The sequence below is a fragment of the Thalassophryne amazonica genome, chromosome 6, assembly GCF_902500255.1.
Source record: "Thalassophryne amazonica chromosome 6, fThaAma1.1, whole genome shotgun sequence".
NCBI lineage: Eukaryota > Metazoa > Chordata > Actinopteri > Batrachoidiformes > Batrachoididae > Thalassophryne > Thalassophryne amazonica.
Window position 1 is genome coordinate 17,130,704 of NC_047108.1, and position 25,439 is coordinate 17,156,142.

The 25,439-nt window shown below is 41.6% G+C and overlaps 2 protein-coding genes across 5 annotated transcripts in view; both read right to left on the bottom strand.

Moving 5' to 3' along the window:
• The window catches only part of cdk16 (cyclin-dependent kinase 16), a 48,963-nt gene extending 43,014 nt beyond the window's left edge, over positions 1–5,949 (bottom strand). For all 3 annotated transcript variants that reach the window (XM_034171813.1, XM_034171812.1, XM_034171811.1), the window contains exon 1: positions 5,847–5,949. The gene's annotated coding sequence lies outside the window, so the exon portion shown is untranslated. The remainder of the gene's footprint in view (positions 1–5,846) is intronic.
• Positions 5,950–8,314: 2,365 nt separating this feature from the next.
• On the bottom strand, positions 8,315–19,037 carry abt1 (activator of basal transcription 1). Of its 2 annotated transcripts, none has more exons than XM_034171814.1 (5): positions 18,934–19,037; positions 15,846–16,126; positions 15,017–15,192; positions 9,560–9,745; positions 8,315–9,305 (listed from the first exon to the last, which is right to left on the bottom strand). In XM_034171814.1, the coding sequence occupies exons 2-5, from the start codon at positions 16,093–16,095 to the stop codon at positions 9,117–9,119; spliced, it is 801 nt and encodes a 266-aa protein (XP_034027705.1). In that variant the 5' UTR covers positions 16,096–16,126; positions 18,934–19,037; the 3' UTR covers positions 8,315–9,116. The 2 variants fall into 2 exon arrangements, with proteins under 2 accessions (XP_034027705.1, XP_034027706.1); XM_034171815.1 differs by lacking the exon at positions 18,934–19,037 and adding an exon at positions 16,816–16,878.
• Positions 19,038–25,439: the final 6,402 nt, after the last annotated feature.

Here is a 25,439-nt window from a genome sequence, read left to right on the forward strand (position 1 = left end):
GCAGACTGACAACAGAGTGAATGTGAGGCATTATTGTAAAGCGTTTTGAGCATCTGATGCAGATGGAAAAGCTCTATATAAACACAGTCCATTTACCATTTTCACACAGAACAACACAGATGGTAGCAGAAGACATAAAACGCAAGGTATTTTTCACCCATGGTTTTATTTATCAACAAAACTAATTCCAGACAGTTTATCAACATTAACGTCAACTTACAAACTGAAAACATTGCACATATCTTTTAAAGTAATGCGCTAATTCTGAAGCTTTGAGCGTTAAGCGACACGCCAAAAGGCATCATGAAAAATGAGTCTCATTACTCCCCCCTGCCAAAATGCACAGAACACTGCCATCTACTGGATGGGAGTGTGAATAGCGACCATATTTTGTGAATCTCAAATGCAGTTTTGCGCTCCTAATGTCTCAATATTGCGAGCAAAGTGAGCAAAGCAATGAATGCGTGTGATCGGTGATCCACAAATGCTGAATCACACTTCACAAAGCATTTTTAGTTTTGCAAATGCCTGTTTTGTTTTTTTAACAAATGAAAAAAATTACATATTTACAAATACACATATTTGTACAAAATCACAAATCGGAAATTTGTGTTTGTGGATCACAAAACACGTGCAAATCAAGGACTATTTGAAGATCATCACCCATGCATATTAATTAGGCAAATATAACTCCATAAATAAGTGTCTTTTCACTTAAAAATAAGTAAAGATTTGCATGCACATGCTGTCTTTAAAGCTGCTACAATGCGTTATGGCAGTTCAGGATTTGGGTCCTTTTCATAAATTATTATTGTAGTACATGTTAGTTTAGCAGTGTTGTTAGTGTTATAGATTTGTTGTGTTTTGATAGTTCAAGTAGTGTAGTTAGTTTGAAAAGTTATGTTGTGACCATTTGTGAAAAGTACCTTGCGTTTGATCTCTTCTGCCACTGTCTGTGTTGTTGTGTGTGAAAAGAAAATGACTTTTTTTTTTTAATCAGCAGCTGGCAGCCAAGCTGAATGTTTTTTACCGATGTTCCCCTGATTTAAGCAAAATTCATGACAAAGCTTGTTTAACACCTCTCTGACATATGTAACATACACATACACACACACACACTTTCTCAGTGGCCCAGGATTACAAAATATACAAAGTGAAAATTGCTACATCTCTCACTCACTCACTCACTCTCTCTCTCTCTCTCTCTCTCACACACACACACACACACACACACACACACACACACACACACACACACACACACACACCTTAATTGAAGTAATAAAACATTTTGATAATGCATTTTGTAGTGCAGAAATAAATGATTCTCAGTATGTTCATGACGCACAATTTTTCCAAAGTTCGACTGTACAGTTTTGTTTTTTTCCAGAAATATTTCTGTAATTGTTTTAAGAGTGATTTTTTTCATTGTTTTGTTTCTGAAAGTCTTGTATCAGTACACTAATGTACTTTGCAATTTGAGAGGTGATATCTTCAAAAATAATTATACATAATTATACATGTGATTAACTTGTAATTAATTCAGTTTTAGTCACATGACAGCACACGTGTGTGTGTGTGTATATATATATATATATATATATATATATATATATATATATATATAAAGGAATTATACCCATTTTACTACAGGAAGAGCAGGTGGTGAGCTGCCTATGAGCTAACATACTAACCCCTGACATGGAGTAGCATCACATTAACTTGGCAGCTAGCATGCTGACACCTGTTTTAGTGGTGAGCTACCTGTGTGTTAACATACTAACACCAGGGGCCTCAATGTACAAAGCGTGCGTACGCACAAAACCGTGGCATGTCTGTCTCTATGGTAACATCCGGATGTGTCAAAATTGAAATGACGGTGGAAATATGCAGTGTGTTAGCTATTGTTCCTCTTGCGACACGTAGAGGTGAGGCTGGGACACTGCTAATAGTGTGAAAACAAGAAGTCATCAGAGTGATGTGCACATCAGAGACAGTGATGAACATTTAACACATCCACGTTTGCAATTATATGGGTGGATATAACAGCATGCGCAACATGATGCGTAAAATGGCACCAACAGTGGCTATGTTAGCGTTGTTATGGTGCAATCCGACGTGAGCATGTATTCAGGGAACACGAGGATTTACTTGCAAATGATAATTGCCTCATAAACCAATTTTGAATACCAAGGCCACTGTTACTGGAGTTGGCGCAGAACTGCATCGGCCCAGAGCGCAATACAGTAGGACCCAGGGGTTGTCTGTGTCCACACAGGTGCTGACCACACTGGGCTTCCTGGCAACATGGGCATTTCAGAGGGAGCTGATCGATCAGTCAGGAGTGTGCCAGTCAACCTTGAGCTGAGCCGCCAGCTATGTGGAACGCAATCATCTGAATGTCATCCAGGTACATCACATTCCAACATTAAAGTTCAATTTGCAGTGAGACCCGGTTTCCCAAATGTGATCGGGGCTATTGACTGCACACATATTGCTACAAAGGCGCCATCACATGATGAATTTCTTTTTGTTAATAGAAACATTTTCATTTCATCAATGTTCAATTCACATGTGATGTGCAAATGCATTGGGTCAGGTTGGGAACAGGCTGGAGCTGACACGGTGCGTGATGGCTGCTTGCTGTGTAAGTAGTTTACTCGTGTAATTGTTCCAAATGAAAACCAGCGTGGGCACATTTGAGCATGTGCACATTCAAATGTTTTTTGTTATTATCAATGTGTTATTATCAATGATCAATTTTCTTCTTCTTGATGGTTGGACTGGAGCAGCAGCACTTCTCAATTGATTGTCTCCCTCTGTTATTTGTCAATAAACGCGTGTGCAACATTGTTAATGTCACACACTCTCGGTGGCGACGCACCCCATGTTTTTTCTTCAGTGTGTGCGCTTCCTCTGCGATCACACCGTTTACGGCCTCACACACGCTCCCACGAACATTTTTCCAGTTTCATGATTAAATGACATTTTTTAACTTCCCAGTTAGCAAGACAACATAAAAGTGCTCATGATTGTAAGTGAAGGGGGTTTTCCCCAATTTAATGTGTAGTTTAATGAGGGGAGTGAACTCAGAAGACTCAAAGACTGACAGAAAACAGACTTCAATTTAGTGCTGCAGCTATAGAATATTTTTGAAATCAAGTATTCAAGCAATTTTTTTAATTGATTAATCGATTAATCGGATAAAAAGTACTTTTCCTTTTTAAACATCAACAGTCCAGGGCTCTTCCTAAGCAATGGCACAACGTCACTGCTCCATCATGCAGATTGTTAAATTTAGTGTATCTCTTTCTGTTTCCTGGGTAATTACTTATTTTTCAGGTCTTTACAAGTTTTGGAGCTTTCCCAGTGTCAGGAGCTCAGCACTCCCCTGACACCGAACCGACCGTAAGCGCGTCAGACTGCACGTGAATGTGAGCACAGCCTGTAAAAAACTGTCCAGTTTCTCCACAAAAGCCACACTGATAAATCCGGCATAAATGTGGCATACATGTTAGAATGAGCAGAAACTTCCCGATGACTGACACACAGAGGGAAACGAACGTGCTCTGTCCAAGGAGACGACACACTTCACCCCAAAACTCTTAAGTTTTTCAGTGTATCGGATTTTGGAACCCAAAGTGTGGTGAGGCGCCGTTTGTGTGGATGCTGGTTTACTGAAGCTGTGCACATGGACGTGAGGACATCTGACACTGTTTTAACAGACTGCCTGGACATGGAGATGGATTTGTTACATTTGAAAAAGTCAGAATAAATTATTTCCAGGAGTTAATGGACTTAATTTAACATTCACAATCCTGAGAGAAGTAAAGGTGGAGCTGCAGCCGGCACGAGCTGCAGCCGGCACGAGCTGCAGCCGGCACGAGCTGCAGCCGGCACGAGCTGCAGCCGGCACGAGCTGCAGCCGGCGATCGTGTGTGTGTGGAGGCTTCTTTGATCGTCTGTTTACATTTGGAAAACAATCTACAACTAGATGGGTCTGCCATGTTCAGAATTTCCCCCGTTTTGTGTTTTCTGTCAGTGGAGCTGGCAAGCTTTTTTATTTTTATTTTACTTTGACAGTGTGAATTTGGAACAGAATGTGTGTGCTACGCAGCTGAGCAGAGCAGCTCACGAACATGAATGTCTCCCTGTCTTTAAGAAGGTCCCAAATAAACTATCCTTGTGTGTCTCCACATAGTTTCCAATCATCTGTAGCTCACATTCGGTATAAATTATTGTCTGTGTTTATGTTGTCTGATGTGACAGTGTGGGGAATCCCAATTCCAGGCCCTATTGATATGGATTTGCATATTTAAATAAGGGCATGGCCAGGGCAGAATTTTGTGCATGTGTGCTCAGTTCCATGTTCAGTGGGATGTAGAAGCAAAACGTGCATGAATCCATGCTTACACACTTTGATACATCTGGATATTTTTGTGCTCACGCCAGTTTCTGGGTTTTGGAGTACACCAGTCACTGTTATGCAGTTGTGAATCTTGCACTATCTCACGTTACGTGACTCACACGAGAGGTTGGTTTCAGCAGAGTTCTGGTTCAGGGCACAATATAAACACAACTCAAAGTATGGACAACAAGACAACATTGGGGCACAGCAGAAGTCCATCACAGGTGCTACACCTCCTCTAGATAACCATCTCAACTTGGCAGAACGTGTCGTTATCATAATCGCCGGTGAACTCGCTGGATCAACAGCATCCACATCCTCACTAGCCATTGTTTACATGCACTGTGAGACACCATAACTCTGATGGCACTGCGGTGCATTTTGGCAAGCGCAGGGAGCCACCAAGAGGATTATGGGAAATGATAATGTAACAAATGTTTCAGTAGGAAATCCACACAAGTCTTTGCACGAGGCCCCTGATGTGGAGTAGCATCAGATTAACTTGGCAGATAGCATGCTAACCTAACACCTGTTTCAGGTGGTGAGCTACATGTGTGTTAGCATGCTAACACCTGATGTGGAGTAGCATCAGATTAGCCTGACAGCTACCATTCTCACACCTGTTTCAAAGGTGAGCTACCTGTGAGCTAACATGCCAACACCTGATGTGGAGTAGCATCAGATTAGCCTGACAACTAGCATCCTCACACCTGTTTCAATGGTGAGCTACCTGTGAGCTAACATGTTAACACCTGATGTGGAGTAGCATCAGATTAGCCTGACAGCTAGCATCCTCACACCTGTTTCAAAGGTAAGCCACCTGTGAGCTAACATGCCAACACCTGATGTGGCGTAGCATCAGATTAGCCTGACAGCTAGCATCCTCACACTTTTTTCAATGGTGAGCTACCTGTGAGCTAACATGCCAACACCTGATGTGGAAAAGAATCAGAATTTGGCAGCTAGCATGCTAACGCTCGTGTCAGGTGGTGAGCTACCTGTGAGCTAACATGCCAACACCTGATGTGGAAAAGAATCAGAATTTGGCAGCTAGCATGCTAACGCTCGTGTCAGGTGGTGAGCTACCTTTGAGCTAACATGCCAACACTTAATGTGGAATAGCATCAGATTAGCCTGACAGCTAGCATGCTAACACCTGTTTCAGTGGTGAGCTAACAGATTAATTGTCTGTCATATTTTGTTAATTACTGCCGGTTTCAGTCGCAGTTTGCTGTGGTGGAGCTGAGGCTGTGTGTTATTTTCCGTTAATCTTTGCTAACGGGACCAGTCTATTTTCTGCTGCCACGGTCATCCTGTTTTATAAATAGAACCGGAGGCGGGTTCATCTCTTAACCTGCTCTTCCACCAACACAACGCCGCTTCTTTAAAGAAACACTTTTTGGCCTGAAGTGTGAAGCTCGGCGCCACGTGTACCCACCAGGAGGGTTTGTCCCGGGTAATCTTTGGCTCGCTTTGGCTTCAGTCTGACAGCTTCTTCGCCGCTCGCTCGCGCTCCCAGTAATCCGCAGCCATGTTGCTGCGTGGCCCCGCCCCTCCGGCGCGTCCTCATCGAGAAACCCGCCACACCACGTGGGCGTCACGTGACATCCCCCTCCCCCCTGAATAAGCTGTATTTTATTTTATATATGTATGAATATTTTATACATATGAATGATGTTTTACAGCGTGAATAATCGAGGGCCTTTTAGCACACGTCATTTACTTATTTTCCGTCTGGTCCTTCCCATTCTGTGAAGGAAGATTTTCTGCTTTTTGTTTTGTTTAATCTTCTTTTGTAGTCCTGGCTAAGATATGACTTTGACTTCTAGCATTTTATTTTGAAGCAATAAAAACGCCACATACTTGGGGACACACAGCTTTGTGATTTTACTATAACTTAACTCGAGATTTAGATTTTTTTTTAGCACAATTATCCACCAAAAATGCTGCTGTGAAGGAACATTAATGACGTGTGTATTTCAACAAATAATAAAACATGTTAATATTCGATTAAAAAATTTAATTCACTGTTTTGAGAACTACACTTTTCAGAACACTGTTTCAAAATTTAGAGAAAACAGATGGACACAGAGAAGCACAATAATACAGACACAAAGACATACAGAAACTGACAGAGAAAGTTAAACACAAGACAGACACACACAGGCACAGGGATGTAGAGACAAGCAGAGACACAGACAGACACAAAGACGTCTCATCCAAGACAGTCCCTCCACACACAGAGCCTTCACATTTCTGGAGGGATCTCATCAACCCCCGGGGCCTTGCCACTGTGGAGTTGTTTGACTACTTCAGTGACTTCCACCAGGGAAAATTCTGATGATCCTCCATCAGCTTCCAGCTCTGCCTCAACTAAAAAGGGCGCTCCGATCTGATGCAGGAGTTCCTCAGTGTTTCTTCCAGCACTGTATTACATCCTCAATTGAGGTCAACAGAGTCCCATCCTTATTGTGGACAGCTTGGACGGTTCCCCATTTTCCCCTCCTGAGGTGCCTCATGGTCCTCCAGAAGCACCTTGGTGCCGACCAGAGGTCCTTCTCCATGGTTACCCCGAGCTCCTCCCACACCTGTTGCTTTGTCTCCCTCACAACAGAGACTGCTGCCCCTTCGGGCCTGTCGGTACCGTGCAACTGCCTCGAGTCCTCAGAGATAAAGGACTTCTTCAGTCGGACGGCTTCCCTGACCACCAGTGTCCACCACACTGTTCGAGGGTTGTCACTCGGACCGAACTTGGCCACCCCTGCCCTCAGCCTTCACAGGGATGCTAGAAAAGCTCCACCGTAGGTGTGAGTTGAAGATCTGTCGGCCAGTGGGCTCCTCCAGACATTCCCAGTTCACCCACACATCTTTTGCCATGAAGCTCAAAATTGAGCTCCGGTGCCTCCTGGTTCCACTGATCATCCTTGAGAAGTTTCTACAGCTTAATTGGAGTCCACCTGTGGTAAATTCAGTTGATTGGACATGATTTGGAAAGACACACCTGTCTACATAAGGTCCCACAGTTGACAGCATGTCGGAGCACAAACCAAGCATGAAGTCAAAGGAATTGTCTGAGGACCTCCAAGACAGTACTGTCTCGAGACACAGACCTTATACACTGCAGAATTGACAAAGTTTGAGTTGAATTTACTCCATTTGGAATAAAGCTGTAACATAAAATGTGGAAAAAGTGAAATGCTGCGTGAATACTTTCCAGATACACCGTCTTTCATGTAGTATCTCTTTCCTGCAACCTTTATCTGTTCCATCGGCACTCACAGCTTCATAGCAGACAGAACATTAGGCCTTTTCTTCCATGTCTTCTGGCAAACTGTAGTTGAACTTTCAAGTCTTCGAGAGGAAACCCTTCCTACTTCAATGCTTGTTCAGCTAATGAACAGCTGACTGAGCCGATCTGTGAATATGTGCAGTATTGGGTCCCATGACACCAAGACCTGGCTGATTCTGAGGGGTTTTCAAACATAGACCTGACAGTCTCAGTCCATGTGGGAGACCTTCTGTGACCAAAGCCCGAAGGCTTCCAGGGAATGTTCAAAGAAGGAAGTACTTCATCTGAACATCATCCATCACACCAACTCTGGATCGTACAAGAACCGGAGGAAGTGGACTGTAAAGACACTGAAGCTGAATTTTCTTTATCAATATTTTGGAGTTTTAATTACAGTTCAGTGGACAATGTTTATGGTTCATGCAGTTTTTAATTTATTTTTTAAACCAATTCCTGACTCAGATATGCAGCAAGCAACTGCACCCAATTGTTGCTGTCCAATTAGCTGAACCTGGAATTTTCAGTTGCACAGCAGGGAAATAATTTCATTCATCATGATTTCTATAAACAGCACTGGTCAAAATAAGAAAAACATAAATGTGGACAAGTTGTTCGACTTCTATATGACCTTCATTACGGGACACAAAACTGTCAAAATGTATAATATTTTATGTATTTACTGTTAATAAAAACTCAGCACTACTGTCATTTAGACTTTCATCCAAGAGTAACAGCAAAAAGCAAAACAGCAACATTTTTTATCATATTACGCAAAAATTTAATATTTTTAAAAGTCAAAAATAAGGATATTAAAGATGCAGAAAGATTTATTTATGAGCTGCTTTCGAGATTGTCAAAAAAAGTTTCTCACAGCAACTGGTGAAATTAAACCATCAAATCTGTATTTATTGTAATATAATAAATGTTTTAATACAACCACCATGAAAAGAAGCAAAAATCTTGGACTCATCACAGCTGATGTCATTTCATTTAGGGGGCGGGTCTCAGTGTGAGTGGCGGAGCTAGGATTAATCTAAAAAGTCATTGGCACCATATATGGTGAAGATGTTCAAAGTCAAATCAGCCTGAAATCAAGAAACTAAACTTTTTTTCCCCATAAACTGGAAGCTTTAGGTTTTGATGACATTTTGCTGTAATGCGCTAACTGCATCTTTCCAAAACATTAGCATCAGTGTCGTTACAAAAATAAAGACTCTCGACGTGAACAACTCTGAGCAGATGGACCACGTCCTACTTTAGCTCCGCCCACTGACACGCTGGTCTGTATGCGTCTGTGTCTGGACGACTCCTGCTGTCCAGTCATGTTATTACACATCCCCATGGAAACATGTTCCTTTGTCAGTCCTACAGAACTCATCCTGTCCAACATCTATCTGATCAGACAGCTCCCCCTGCTGGTCACTCTGATTGTTTGGAATTGAAGATCTTGGCCAGCAAGGAGACATTTGATTGGCTCTTCTGCTGGATGAGGTGGATCTTATCCAGACGCTTCCGGGAAACGGCGCCTTTTTGTTCCTTGAGCTTCTTTTTCATCTGGATCTCCTCCTCAGTGCAACGCTGCGTGAAGTCCCACGTTTTTTCCTCCACCTGAACACAACACAAGTTCATGCCACATTAATGCCAACATTTTGATTCTGACCCCCCCCCCCCCAAAAGAAAAAACATTTTCCACAGAGTGCAGTGAGGACACGACCTCATCATGACCTCATTACATTTGGTGCCAATCCTGAAGTTTCGTAATGTCCTTTTTAAAATTTGTGATTTGAGACTTTCCGCAGGTTTTGCGCCCCAACAAGTGACCGTCTCATTTTTAGTTTTGCAGAAATGTGCAGAAGCATCACCTCTTGTCCCTCGCGCTGTCTCTTCTTGCTCATTCTGTCCATGTGCGCGCTCTTGCCCACACTGTTCAAGTAGAAGTTGGTTTCCCTCTTGGCCTGAGACACTTCGGTCCTCAGTCTCTGCTGCAGGACGGCCTGCTCGTAGGCCAGACGCTCATTCAGCTGAGTCCACTGGAACCTGTGCAGGTACTGCACGTACATACGTGTACGTGTGCATGCACACACACACACACACACACACACACACAGACAGAGAGAGTACCCAGATCGGCAAAATCATCTATCGTAAGATAAAGCATAATTGACAGCTGTCATTGTAACCCGGTAATTTGCTTTTTTTTTTTTTTTTTAGAAACTTCCTGAAATTTAAATTAAAAAATAAAAAGTAAAATTTAAAAAAGAGCCCTGACTCACTGTTACAGTAACAACAGAAAGCCATCCTGGGTCCTTACTGGGATCGTGATCCTCAACGACAAAACCTGTTAAATTGAGTATTTCCAGCAAACAAAAATCCGGGCTTAATCCTTTTTCATTATTATTATTTAACCAGGTTAGTTCCATTGTGATCAAGACCTCTTTTCAAGGGAGACCTGGACAATTATAAAGTTTCCAGTTCACCTAACCTGCATGTCTTTAAATGTGGGAAGAAACCAGAGCACCCGGAGGAAACGCACACAAACACGGGAAGAACATGCAAACTCCACACAGAAAGGCCACAGGTGGGAATCGAACCCATGACCTTCTTGCTGTGAGGCAACAGTGCTAACCACTAACCCAATGTGCTGCTAAAGTCCCACAACCCTTAAAACCCAAAACCTACCGGGAGGTTTAAAATCCATGTTTACAAAAAATAAATAAATAAACCCTGCAGACGAAATATGAGGTGCATCCAAAAAGTGCCCGACCTGGTTTTATCCCACAGAAACAAAGTATGTGAGTTGTGGTTTGGTGGGGAGGGTCAGGAACCTTGTCAGAGATCAGGAACCTTCTCGTCCATGAGTGAATGTTTTCTCTTCCACAGATTGACTCAGACTCGAACCATTGGCCTCTGAGTAATGACATGGACGCAGCACCCATCAGATCTTCATTTGCTGAAACATGACGGAGCAACTTGAGGCCAAATTCTACAACCCCTGGCAATAATTATGGAATCACCGGCCTCGGAGGATGTTCATTCAGTTGTTTAATTTTGTAGAAAAAAAGCAGATCACAGACATGACACAAAACTCAAGTCATTTCAAATGGCAACTTTCTGGCTTTAAGAAACACTATAAGAAATCAAGAAAAAAAGATTGTGGCAGTCAGTAACCGTTACTTTTTTAGACCAAGCAGAGGAAAAAAATATGGAATCACTCAATTCTGAGGAATAAATTATGGAATCACTCTGTAAATTTTCATCCCCAAAACTAACACCTGCATCAAATCAGATCTGCTCGTTGACATTGACCCTATGTGTCTTTTTGCAAGGAATGTTTTCAGTTTTTGCTCTATGGCAAGATGCATTATCATCTTGAAAAATGATTTCATCATCCCCAAACATCCTTTCAATTGTCCAAAATATCAACGTAAACTTGTGCATTTATTGATGATGTAATGACAGCCATCTCCCCAGTGCCTTTACCTGACATGCAGCCCCATATCATCAATGACTGTGGAAATTTACATGTTCTCTTCAGGCAGTCATCTTTATAAATCCCATTGGAACGGCACCAAACAAAAGTTCCAGCATCATCACCTTGTCCAATGCAGATTCGAGATTCATCACTGAATATGACTTTCATCCAGTCATCCACAGTCCACGATTGCTTTTCCTTAGCCCATTGTAACCTTGTTTTTTTCTGTTTAGGTGTTAATGATGGCTTTTCGTTTAGCTTTTCTGTATGTAAATCCCATTTCCTTTAGGCGGTTTCTTACAGTTCGGTCACAGACGTTGACTCCAGTTTCCTCCCATTCATTCCTCATTTGTTTTGCTGTGCATTTTTCGATTTTTGAGACATATTGCTTTAAGTTTTCTGTCTTGATGCTTTGATGTCTTCCTTGGTCTACCAGTATGTTTGCCTTTAACAACCTTCCCATGTTGTTTGTATTTGGTCCAGAGTTTAGACAGCTGACTGTGAACAACCAACATCTTTTGCAACATTGCGTGATGATTTACCCTCTTTTAAGAGTTTGATAATCCTCTCCTTTGTTTCAATTGACATCTCTTGTGTTGGAGCCATGATTCATGTGAGTCCACTTGGTGCAACAGCTCTCCAAGGTGTGATCACTCCTTTTTAGATGCAGACTAACGAGCAGATCTGATTTGATGCAGGTGTTAGTTTTGGGGATGAAAATTTACAGGGTGATTCCATAATTTATTCCTCAGAATTGAGTGAGTCCATATTTTTTTCCTCTGCTTGGTCTAAAAAAGTAACCGTTACTGACTGCCACAATCTTTTTTTCTTGATTTCTTATAGTGTTTCTTAAAGCCAGAAAGTTGCCATTTGAAATGACTTTAGTTTTGTGTCATGTCTGTGATCTGCTTTTTTTATACAAAATTAAACAACTGAATGAACATCCTCCGAGGCTGGTGATTCCATAATTATTGCCAGGGGTTGTACACAGCTGCTTCTACATTTTGGCTAACAAAAAAAAAAAAAAAGACCTTTTGTGTGATCCAGACGATGTATTTTTAAAAATAAATCAATAAATAAAAATTTCTACACCTCTCAAAGCAGCGTATTTAATTGACATTTGTGATGAGTAAGTAAGACCCTTGCCAAAAACAAGGTCTTGTGTTTTTGGGGATCTGAGGTGGCTCAGTGTGTTGATTTGGCAAAGGTTTTACATCGGATGCCCTTCCTGATGCAACTCCATATTACATTAGGAAACCGAAAGAGGTGAGTTTTAACCGGAAACCTTCCGCACTGAAACCATTTGACCACCAGCCCCACAGACGAGCGGTGACCACAAAAAAAATACATTTTCGACTGAACTGCAGACTGGGAAAAAAAATATAACAGAAAAAGAAAGTATGTGGATGATTCCCCCCCACCCCCACCCCTTTTTTTTTTTTTTTTTTTTTTTACTGGTAACATAACATTTTCTAAAGTGATGCTATAAATTTGTTTGTAAAATAAATTAATTTACACGCTTTGTTCTTTTATGATTTATGACATTTTAACTTCTATTCAGCAGAAAATACATTTTTGACTTAAATGGACTGCATTTATATAGTGCTTTTAAATCTGCATCAGACGCTCAAACCACTTTACACATCAATCCCTCACATTCACCCCTACATCAGGCTGCTGCCATACAAGGCACCCACTACACACCGGGAGCAACTAGGGGATTAAGGACCTTTCCCAAGGGCCCTTAGTGATTTTCCGGTCAGGCTGGGATTTGAACAGAGGATCCGCTGGTCTCAAGCCCAATGCTTAACCACTAGACCATCTCTTCCCCTGTTCTATCTGCTTCCTGCCGTGACTGTGCCGTTTTCCACAGATGTGCAGGACTTGCAGGTGCAGTGAAAAATTAAACTATAGTGACAGGAAGGATCTGTCTGAACTAGGCATGGGCCGGTATGAGATTTGGACAGTATGATAACCGTGGGCAAAAATAGCGTGGTTTCACTGTATTATGGATAGCTTTAAAATGTGCTTTAACAACATTATGGCTATTTGCATATGAAGCTTGTGTGATTCAGGCACACTAATTGACGCGATGTCTACCGCTACGAGCACGATACCACTGATAACTTTAGAGAAAATACCAAAATAATAGTCACTCTTTTAGACATGTAGCATTTGCCCCGTGGGAAACATGACTTACTTGCATAGGGAGAAACGTGGCTGGAATAAGGTCCGGAACTCCGGATGCTCAATATTGGCCCAGCTTCACCAACAAAGTGCTTGGAAAAGATGTATTTGTTCTTCTTGACATGTTTATGGGAGAAACCTGGTCAACCACAAGCACGACTCTTGTATTTCTTAGTGGTTTCAAGGATGGGATAACGTTTACTCTTTCCATGTAATCCTTTGCGGGTATGTTGAACTGCTCCGAGTCCATAACTACGGTGCTTTGTTGCCACCGTTTTCGGTTTGAAGGGCTATTCTGCAGAAAATTTAACGAAAAAGCCGACTTGGTCCTTTTAGATGGAGGGAGAAGTTCAGTGCAGGCTTCACCTCCTTCAGTCATGATGCAGAGCTAGCTAACGTTACCTGCCTGTTTGTAAACGGAGACAGAGGTGCGCGCCGGGAGAAGGGCGGCAGCGGCTGCCTCCGCTCTGCCTGTCAAGAATTTTCATAACCCGCTCACACTGTAGGGACGGTATAATGGAAAATTTTAGTGGTTTTGATACCGTGGCTTTTTCATACCGCAGTATATCATGAAACTGGTTATCGGCCCATGTCTAGTCTGGACACGTCTTCACTTCACCTTATGTCAACAAAAATGAAATTTATTGAAAAAAAGCCTTCAGATTATGTCACCAAAGACCGCGCTGTAGTCATATCTTGCCACCTCTGTGACGTTTGTACGTATTACAGGCAGACCGGCGTCATCCAAACATCAGCACAAGTTTTCTTATAAAGTGTTGAAAATATAAATTAATTCAACAAAATGGAATCTCACATTACAATTAAAATTTCTGACTAAACTGTCCAGTTTGCTTTTAGAAGCTGAGATTTGGGATGTTTTGGTATTTTTGGATGACGTCATGGACACAGAATGAAAAGAGTCTGGCATAGTATGTTACTATGCTTTTTATTCTTTTAAATTAATTTTATTAGTAAACAGAGTGGGCCGTGGCCTCAACTTTATCTAAAGTCTGGTCTTTTATTGAAGCTTAGGGCTAGTGGCCAGCGATCACCTTAGTATTTCCTTTGTTTTTCTTGTTGCTTAACGCTGACAAATTATACTGTATTTGTTGTCTTTCTGATGCTCGATTCTGTTTTTTTCCTCTCTTTCTGAGGTGCGGCTCCATCCAGAGATGGGTGTTGTGTCTGTTTTCTGTTGCTGTACCCTCCTGTCCTGTGCACCGGCAACATTTCCTGCATTTTTGTTTTGTGAATTTTTCTGTGAATTGTGTCAATAACATGGCCCAAGCAGAGGGTCGCCCCTTTGAGTCTAGTCTGCTTGAGGTTTCTTCCTCAAATCATCAGAGGAAGTTTTTCTTTACCACTGTCACCTGTGTTCGTGCTCTGGGGGGTTGGTAAGATTAGACTTTATTTGTGTGAAGCGCCTTGAGGCAACTTTGTTGTGATTTGGTACTATGTAAATGAAAACAAATTGAATTGAAGAGTCTCACATTAAGTTGGAGGCCGTTTTCCCCCGGAGACACACGGTCACTTTAACGAGAGGAAAAAGTGAGAAAACGCGGTTCCAACTTTTCTACTGAATGTTGCAGATGTTTATTTCTAAACGTCATTTTGTTTTAACTGCAATGGGAGGTCACGACCTTTGAGATCAGAAATCTACCTTGATGCTCCAGAGATCGGAGGAGAAGCTCTGGCGCTTCCTGGTTGCCATCGGTGTGTTGTTGAGCGACAGCGCCACCTGCTTCGCCACTCGTTTATCTCTGAACTCCACCCATCCTTCTGTGTAGTTACACCTCCTCAAGCTCAGCTTTTTCTTCCTCTTCACTGACATCCTGTCTGGAGAGGAAGGAGGGGAATTTTTACCTTTTGTGGCACCTTCATAATAAAAAACATGAGATTTAAAATAAATAAAACAAGGAAAGAAGAAGAAAGACAGTAACAGGCAAGAAAGAACATAAGAGGATGAAATAAAGGAGAAAAATCAGAAAAGTCAATGAAAGAACAAAGGAAAAGAGGAATGATAAGAGAAGAGGAAGGAAGTAAAGAGGAGAAAAGATGAGAAAGGGAGGAAGAAAGAGAGGAGAGGAAGGAGAGAAAGAAAGAGGAGCTATGAAGAGAAATAGGTTGAAAGATGAGAAGAAAGAAACGCCAAAAACAGTTTAAAGACCAGAGAGAGGGATGGAAGGACAGGACATGAAAAAAGGAGATGAGAAGAAAGAAAGAAGCAAGGAGGAAGCAAGAGATGACAAAGGAATGGACAAAAAGTGAAGATGACTGGAAGAAGGAGGAAGCAACTCAAGGAGCGAGAGAAGGAAAGAGTAGATAAAAACGGAGGAGCAGAAAACAGAAGAACAAAACCCTAAAAAATGAAGAGGAGGCACAAAAAGGAGGTGAAAGGAGGAGAGAATGAGCAAAAGGAGTTTGAGTTTTGAACTTGAAATACAATAATTCATCTGATGGGGGCGCTGTAAGAAAAATAAACATCTTACTTTCAGGCTGCAGGAAGATGCGTCCAATCTCACCGTACGGTGACAATAGGTTCCTCACATGCTTTGGGCGGAGCCTCGGAGGAATGTGACCCAGGTAGAGGATCCCCGGTACACACCTCTTCTCTGCACAAGAGGTAACTCCGCCCCTTTTGGTAGTCGTCTTTTTCACAGCTGCAGCATCGTTTTCCTGTACTTCCTCACAATCATCACCGCTATCTTCAGCTGGCTCCTCCTCCTCGCGCCTGTCCATCCCGCAATCAGATGACTCGACAGAATAAAAACTATTGATAAAGATCAATACAGGTCAAAAGTCACATCCTGAAGTTTTAACTGGAACAAATTTAATAAAGAGTTTAGATCTGAAATGATCAACTGATTGATTGATTGCCACCTGTTTTGATAACTGATACACCATCCAAAAAATGAGAATTTGTTATCTTCCAGTTTTTTTTAAACGTGAAGATTTGCTCTTTTTTTTGATGAAACCGGGGGTCTGTTCCAGAAAGCAAGCTCAGAAAAGCAGTGCTTAATGTCAAACACCTGACTCGAATAAGCCAAACATAGAGATGAAGCTAAAGAGGTTCCATAAAGGCCGAGCCACGTTCACGCAATCAAACTAAGTCAAGACAGGTTCGGCCAGTCAGACTCACTGCGTGTGCGCACCATTTATAGGCAGCCCATGAGGCCGAACACAGATCAACTGGATTCACAATGACAAAATGTAAAGAGCGAGCAGCACAGAAAAGAAGACAGACAAACAAGATAACCCTGGCTTATTTGGTAATCCTGTTTTATGGAATGGACCCCTGCTCTGGATTAAAGGCCTCCAAATCAAATGTAAACTGTTAAACTTAATTTAATCTGGACAAATTAAAGATAATCCAGTTCTAACGTCTTTGATTTCAGAGACGTTCACAGTAAAACACGCAAAAAAGAAGAAAAAAGGCCAGTTTAACATGTTTCAACCAACCAGTAAGAGCTGCAGTGATGATGTCTTCATACAGCCAGTAGGTGGCAGTACATTTCCACATCAGCATTAATTATATCTGTCAAGGAAGTAATAAAATCATCTGTGTTTAGTTATTTATTTGTCTGTCTGTTAGCAAGATTACGTCAAAACGACTGCACAGATTGACAAAATTTTCACCACAGATAGATATTAGGGCATGGAAGACACCAATGAATTGTGGAGGCGATCCAGATCTGGACTGGTGGATGTCAGAAATCTCAGATTGCTCTTATTATTATTATTATTGAACTTAAATATCTGCCGTTCTTTCTGACAATTAAGAATAATGTTTGGTTCCCCCGCTATCATTAAAATAATTTATAAAATATTTCCTTTTTACATTTTATTTTCTCTCTGATCAAACTCAACATTTCCTCAGCGAGTTCTCTCACAAAGTCACTCACTCTGAACATAAGAGGGTGCCAACCAGCAGAACAGTCTTTGGAAGCAGTTGACGCGTCACTGAACTCTTTCATTAAAAACTCAAAACGTCGCTAATAACTACGTTTTGAGTTTCTTGTTTTGGCTGCTGCTGTTAGGGGGCGCTAGAGCAGATCATCTGTCTGACAAAAGGTTTTTTGGACACTGTTCCCAGCCACACGTTCTATCTCATCTTTATGTTGAATATTTCCTCCTGTATTTGTCCACGCAGGCAAGATCAGATTTTTCTCCACGGTCACATCTCATCGGACACTGAGGTACACACGGCATCCAATAGGTGGCAGAAGAGTCTACAAGACGTTACATCAGTAAAACAAAACTGCTGCCGTTTTTTCTTTTTTGATCCAGTTCATCAAATTCACCTATTTGTGTTCTTTGACTCTGGTGAGTATATCAGACAACAGAACTTATTGTTTTACTTTTTCTTTTGATGCTGTGGAAACAGTTCGTGGGGATTTTTACCTCCGCCAAGGAGGTTATGTTTTCGGTCGGGTTTGTCTGTCTGTTTGTCAGCAGAATAGCTCAAAACGTTTTGAACGGATTTTGATGAAATTTTTTGGAGTGGTTGGAAATGACAAGCGGAACAAATGATTACATTTTAGTGGTGATCTGGATCCCGATGCTAACGCGTTAGCATGCCTATGACATTTTCAATGTTAAAAGTTAGCATTAAGCAGTTGCAGCTGTCATCACGTTCGGGTGCATTTGTTTTCAAATTGTAATATTTCTTAAATTTATTTTTACCTCTGCCAAGGAGGTTGGAAATGACAAGAGGAACAAGTGATTAAATTTTATTGGTGATCCGGATCACAATGCTAATGCGTTAGCATGTCTATGGCATTTTCAATGTTAAAAGTTAGCATTAAGCAGTTGCAGCTGTCATCATGTTCGGGTGCATTTGTATTCAAATTGTAATATTTCTTAAATTTATTTTTGTTTATATATTAATAATCTAATGATTATTATATACAATTTTAGAGAAACAGACAAAAAGAAATAGATCACTGTGCCAAGGAGGGAATCTCTTTAGGGTCAGTGACCCTATGGCCTTGTTTAAAGAAGTGTTTCATAAATGTTAAAAAATTCATATATTTGCAGTCTAGTTGAATGATAAATTGAATTTTTTCTCTTATTTGTTTTTGTCTATAAGCATATGCAATATCAATATTGAGCAAACATCATTGTTACACTTTTTTAGGTTCAATGATTCCATGGCGTGTAGATGTTATGGCGTCAGTGACCCCATGGCCTTGGCGGAGGTTTGCACTCTCTGAGTGCTTCTAGTTTTAATTATTATACAAAGAAAACAGACTTGTTTTAAATAATTGACAAAACATTTTAAAAATAAAGACATAAGGAGTAAGCGTGCATATAGTTTATTAATTTTTAAACAGCTCTTTCCAGCTTCTTGTCAAATTTTGGACACTAATAAATTTTGGACACTAATCTCCAAATTTTATAGAATTTATTTCTGAACTTTAACCTGAGTTTATTTTTCAGCCACCTTATTTTAACTTTATTTACAACGTTACAATCTGAGTGTTGGAGGGATTTTTAGATTTTATAACAAAATCACGTCACAAAAACAATAGTTATTAAAATCCCACAGGCGGCTGAATTCGTGTCAAGCATTCTTACCTTCACTTCAGCAAAAACGACGAAATGATCACATCTGTGAAGTCTAAAAACGAAAACAACAAACAGCTGCTGAAGATACGCTCCACGCGCGAAAACGGCGTCCCATATCAATGACGTCACAAATCGTCGTCGTCGTCATCTTCTTCTTCTTCCGTGTTAATTGGCGGTTTGCATACAGACACGGTGCATTACCGCCACGAACGGTTTGTGTTGATTGATGTACATTAAAATACACGGATAACACACGAAAGTAAAAATGGTCCGGATAGAATCATACACAAAAACATGTAAACATGAAAATAAAATAAACTTAATAATACTGATAAAAATGATGATGATGATGATAATAATAATAACAACAAAAGACAACAATAATAATTAGACAATACATAAAACAAAAGTACATGAAATTAAAACCTAATAAAATAATTTACTGACTGATGATAAAATGCAAAATAATTATTTAAAAAACATACAATGTGTTTTACCGTATTTTTAAAATTTTATTTTATTTTTAGATTCTGTCTCTCACAGTTGAAGTGCACCTACAATAAAAATTACAGACCTCTCCATTCTTTGTACGTGGGAGCACTAGCAACATTGAGTGTCTCAAATACTTAATGCCTTACTGTACAACCCCAATTCCAATGAAGTTGGGGCATTGTGTGAAAACACACCACAAAGACAAGATATTTAATGTTCAAACTGATAGATGTTTTTGTGCAAATATTTGCTCATTTTGAAATAGATGCCTGCAACACATTTCAAAAAAGCTGGGACACAGACAACAAAAGACTGGGAAAGTTGATGAATGCTCAAAGAACACCTGTTTGGAACATTCCACAGGTGAACAGGTTAATTGGAAACAGGTGAGTGTCATGATTGGAGATAAAACGAGCATCCCCAAAAGGCTCAGCCATTCACAAACAAAGATGGGGGAGAATCACCACTTTGTGAACAACTGCGTGAAAAATTGTCCAACAGTTTAAAGACAATGTTTCTCAATGTTCAATTGCAAGGAATTTAGAGATTCCATCATCTACAGTCCATAATATAATCAGAAGATTCAGAGAATCTGGAGAACTTTCTACACGTAAGCGACAAGGCCGAAAACCAACACTGAATGCCCGTGACCCTTGATCCCTCAGGCAGCACTGCATTAAAAACTGACATCATTGTGTAAAGGATCTTACCGCGTAGGCTCAGGAACACTTCAGAAAACCATTATCAGTTAACACAGTTTGTCGCTACATCTACAAGTGCAAGTTAAAACTCTACCATGCAAAGCAAAAACCATACATCAACAACATCCAGAAACGCCGCCGCCTTCTCTGGGCCCGAGCTCATTTGAAATAGACAAACACAAAGTGGAAAAGTGTGCTGTGGTCTGATGAGTCCACATTTCAAATTGATTTTGGAAATCGTGGACGTCGTGTCCTCTGGACAAAAGAGGAAAAAGATCATCCAGATTGTTACCAGCGAAAAGTTCAAAAGCCAGCATCTGTGATGGTATGGGGGTATGTTAGTGCCCATGGCATGGGCAACTTACACATCTGTGATGGCACATCAATGGTGAAAGGTACATCCAGGTTTTGGAAAAACACATTCGCGCACATAGTTATTCGCGCGTCCTGCATCGTGTAGTGGAGTAACAAGCTTTAACATCTCACGACCACCTCCTGCTGCTGAAGAGCTACAAAGCATCCAACCGCAGAGCTGTCTTGTAATGTTTTTTGTTGTTTTGTTTTGTTTTTAAACTTAATTTGTAAAAAAAAAAAGAAAAAAGAAAAAAAAAAAGCCATTTGCAAAGCCAAAAAGTTGATTTGACCACCATCTGATATAACCGGGTCAAAATAAATAGAACACTGCCATCTACTGGTGCCCAGACGCTTAGTACTTGGGGCGAATACTGCCATGAACACTACTGGCCAGTAGATGGCAGTAGCGGCCTTGAAAACTTGCCAAACAAAATTCCAGATAATCCGTCTGCTACATTTAAAATGCGTGGAATTTAAACGCAAATACAATAACGTCTATAAACCCAGAGAATATATTCACGAGAGTTTTAGGCACTAGAGTTTAATGCTGTTGTCGGTGGAGCCTGAACAGAGTGTCTGAAATGCATTTGTCCTGTCGTGAACGTCTGAGATTACCCTATGCTACCCATAATGCATTGCTGCCGGGCACAGCATGTGCTCACAAAACCTTAAAAATTAGCACATTACTTTAAAACGAAAACATACATCTGATATTTTCACTTTATAAATCTTCAGACATGACAGTAATTTTAAATAACTTGTCCAAAATGAGTAGGTTAAATTTGAACCATAAATTAAAAATGTATGCCTCTGGATGATTTGGGTGATATTGCAGTTATAATAGTATGGAGTTAAAGTTCTCCTTTGCTTACAGAGGATAGAGTAGTTTTTTTCTGAAACAGCTTTTTTCTGTTTGCAGAGGGTAGAACAATAGATTAGGAAACTTTTAACAGGTAGGTCTCAACTGCTTTGAAGTTTTAAAACTGTTTTTCACTGTTCAGCTTGGTTTACTATGTTATCGGTCTAAAAGTTATCAGTTGGCAATTCATCGGAAGATAATTAGTCCGATGATGGTTTTTAAAGTTATCTAAAAAGATAACATTATTTTATCTTCGATAATTATCTGTTATCGGAAGTGTGCCCACCACTGCATCCAAGCAATGTTTTTTCAGGGACGTCCCTGCTTATTTCAACAAGACAATGTCAAGCCACATTCTGCACGTTTTACAACAGCGTGGCTTCGTAGTAAAAGAGTACAGGTACTAGACTGGCCTGCCTGCAGTCCAGACCTGTCGCCTATTGAAAACGTGTGGCGCATTATGAAGCACAAAATATGACAACGGAGACCCCGGATAGTTGAACAACTGAAGTTGTACATCAAGCAAGAATGGGAAAGAATTTCACCTACAAAGCTTCAACAATTAGTGACCTCAGTTCCCAAACTGAGTGTTGTTAGAAGGAAAGGTGATGTAACACAGAGGTAAACATACCACTGTCCCAGCTTTTTTGAAATGTGTTGCAGGCATCCATTTCAAAATGAGCAAATATTTGCACAAAAACAATAAAGTTTATCAGTTTGAACATTAAATATCTTGTCTTTGTGGTGTATTCAATTTAATATAGGCTGAAGAGGATTTGCAAATCATTGTATTCTGTTTTTATTTACATTTATTTACATGTAAATGTTTTTATTTACATTTTACACAATGTCCCAAGCTGTGTGTATATATATATATATATATACACACACACACACACGGGGTTCGGTTCTGTAAGGTGACTCTGTGTCTTTCATGCAAGTTTGGTCTCCTGTGTCTGTTGTGGGGGGCGTGCTAGGGTGTGTGTGGGCATATTCCCTCCCCATCTGAGACTGTATCATCGGTATGTCATGTGTGTGTTCCTTCGGTTGTCTGTATGTACACCTGTCATCCTTAGGTCTGCGTGTGTGTTTAGTTCCTTCAGTATTTGTCTGTCATGGTGGTTCCATATTTGTATGTACAAACATGTCTGTGTGCATGTCCAAGTCTGATGAGGGTGTATGCGTGCAGGTGCATCTGTTCTCTTGTTGTGTGCGTGTGTGTGTGTGCGTGCGTGTGTGTGTGTGCATGCATGAGCGTTCTTCCCGGTCAGCTGTGCATGGCGTCTGACAGCTTGGCCGTGTCAGAGGGTCCCACTCCTCGTGATCTTGTTATGTTTCCCCGTTGTGCTCTGTGGTTATTGATTATGCTATGTTATCATTATACTTCTGTTCCGGTATCGGTTTCCGCTATTGTGTTGTTTTGTATTTGTGTTGTATTTAAAGCTCCAGATGTCTCATTCAGTTCTGAGTTCATATGAGTTATCTCCAAGTTAGTTTCAGTTGCACCTGGTTTGATATTTCATGATTTGGTTTTATTTTCCACCCACCTTGGGTTGTCCATTTAGTTTTGGGTCTCTGTATATTCGTTTACTTCCTCGTGTCCCGGTGTTTCTGTTCTCACTTGTGTTGCACCTGTTGTTAATTAGTTGAGTTGTATTTAAGCTGCAAGTCCAGTATGTGAAATGTGCCACCAGAGGAGAAAACACTTTGGACCATGTCTACAAACACATAAAACATGCGTACAAAGTCACTCCTCTCCCCCATCTCGCTGGATCTGACCATCTCTGCCTGTCCCTCACCCTCACCTACACCCCCGTGCCGAGGCGAACAAAGCCACAACAAAAGACAATCCAAACCTGGCCTGAGGGAGCGCTCTCCCAGCTACAGGACTGCTTCTCACAGACTGTATGGGATTTATTTTCCAGCACCACAACCTGCAGGAGTACACTGACACCGTACTCTCTTACATTAAGAACTGTGTTGACACTGTCACCGTCACCAAAAGGGTCAGGGTTTTTCCAAACCAGAAGCCATGGATGAACAGTGCAGTCCAGTCCCTATTAAAAAGCTGCAACACCGCGTTTAAATCGGGGGACAGGGCCCTGTACAGCGTGGCCAGGTCAGATCTGAAAAGAGGCATCAGAGAGGCCAAGGCTGCCTACAAGAAAAAGATAGAGGACCACTTCGCAGCTAATGACCCCAGAAGGATGTGGCAGGGAATAAATCACATAACCACCTACAGAAGCAGCAACCCAGGAAATGCTAGGTCTGCCGCCTCGCTGGCAGAGGAGCTGAACCGCTTCTTTGCCCGCTTCAAAGCAGACAGACCAGCAGCAACTCCAGATCCACCACCCTCCAGCACTAGCACACTAACACTTCAGGAACACAAAGTGAGATGTGTGCTGAAGGCGGTGAACTCCAGGAAGGTGGCCGGCCCTGATGGTGTACCTGGAAAGGTACTCAAAGCGTGTGCTGACCAACTGGCTGGAGTTTTCACCTGCATCTTCAACCTGTCCCTGTCGCAGGTCATCATTCCACTCTGCATCAAATCCTCCACCATCATTCCAGTCCCAAAGAAGTCAGCAGTGGAGAACATAAATGACTACAGGCCTGTTGCACTTATGCCTATGGTCATGAAGTGCTTTGAAAGACTGGTCTCTCAGCACATCAGAGCTTGTCTGCCTCCCACTCTAGACCCCCACCAGTTTGCCTACAGGGCAAACCGCTCCACAGAGGACGCTACCACCACAGCTGTCCACACCGCGCTGAGCCACCTGGAGCACCAGGGGAACTATATGAGGATGCTCTTCCTGGACTTCAGCTCAGCCTTCAACCACATCATCCCGGAGATCCTGGTCCAGAAACTGACACATGTGGGCATCTCCACCCCCATCTGCCAGTGGATCAAGGACTTCCTCACAAACTGCCCACGGTCCGTGAAACCTGGCCCCCACCTTTCCTCCACCATCCCACTCAGCACCGGTTCCCCTCAAGGCTGTGTGCTGAGCCCACTCCTGTTCACCCTTTACACGCACGACTGCTCTCCGACCCATCCCACAAATACCATCATAAAGTTTGCGGATGACACCACCGTGATTGGTCTAATCTCAGGGGGGGATGAGACTGACTACAGAGACGAGGTAAATCGACTGACAACGTGGTGTTCAGCTAACAACCTGCCGCTGAACACCACATAAACAAAAGAAATAATCCTGGACTTCAGGAAGAACAGGGCTGACCCAGCCCCGCTCTACATCCAAGGGGACTGTGTGGAAAAGGTCAGCTCCATCAGGTTCCTGGGAGTGCAGCTCTCTGACAGCCTCTCCTGGACTGCCAACACCACAGTGGTGGTGAACAAAGCCCAGCAGCGACTCCACTTCCTGAGGGTACTCAGGAGAAACAATCTGGAGGAGAAGCTGCTGGTGTTGTTCTACAGAGCCACCATCGAGAGCATCCTGACGCACTGCATCACAGTGTGGTACGGGGGGTGCACAGCAGCAGACAGGAGAGCGCTGCAGAAGGTGATCAAAACGGCCCAGGGGATTACTGGTTGCTCTCTGCCCAGCCTGGAAGACATTGCCAGCTCTCGCTACCTCAGCAGAGCTGCCAGCATCAGCAGAGACACATCCAACCCAGCAACCACCTGTTTGACCTACTACCCTCCGGCCGATGGTATAGGTCAGTCAAAACTAGGACAAACAGACTCAGGGACAGCTTTCTCCCCAGAGCAATCACTGCACTGAACAATAACAAATCACTCTAATCCACACCTTTCAAGTTTCTTGTGCAATATCTGTAAACCATGTGCAATATTCCCGTGTAATATGATTCCACAGTTGTATGTAATTCTTGTTTTACATTTTAGTTGGTCCACATTTTATTTTATTTTATTTTACCTTATGTTTATATTAGTTGTACATATACTCTGAATAATTTACTGTTAAATTTCACTATCTTTTATATTGGCTAAAAATTACTCGCACCACAGAAAGCATCTTTTTGGAGCTGCACTCAAATCTCGTAATGCAAATTACAATGACAATAAAGGTGACAAGAATATTCTCTTAAATTTTTATCACAGCTGCATTGAAAGTGTTCTTACAAACGCT

Bases quoted from the DNA above. Each gene is read 5' to 3' on its own strand.
- abt1 (XM_034171814.1), bottom strand. From the start codon at position 16,095: ATGGACAGGCGCGAGGAGGAGGAGCCAGCTGAAGATAGCGGTGATGAT. The intron at 15,193-15,845 runs GTAAGATGTTTA...CTTCCTCTCCAG, and splicing joins CATCTTCCTGCAGCCTGAAA to ACAGGATGTCAGTGAAGAGG. The intron at 9,746-15,016 runs GTAGATTTCTGA...ATGTACGTGCAG, and splicing joins CCGATCTCTGGAGCATCAAG to TACCTGCACAGGTTCCAGTG.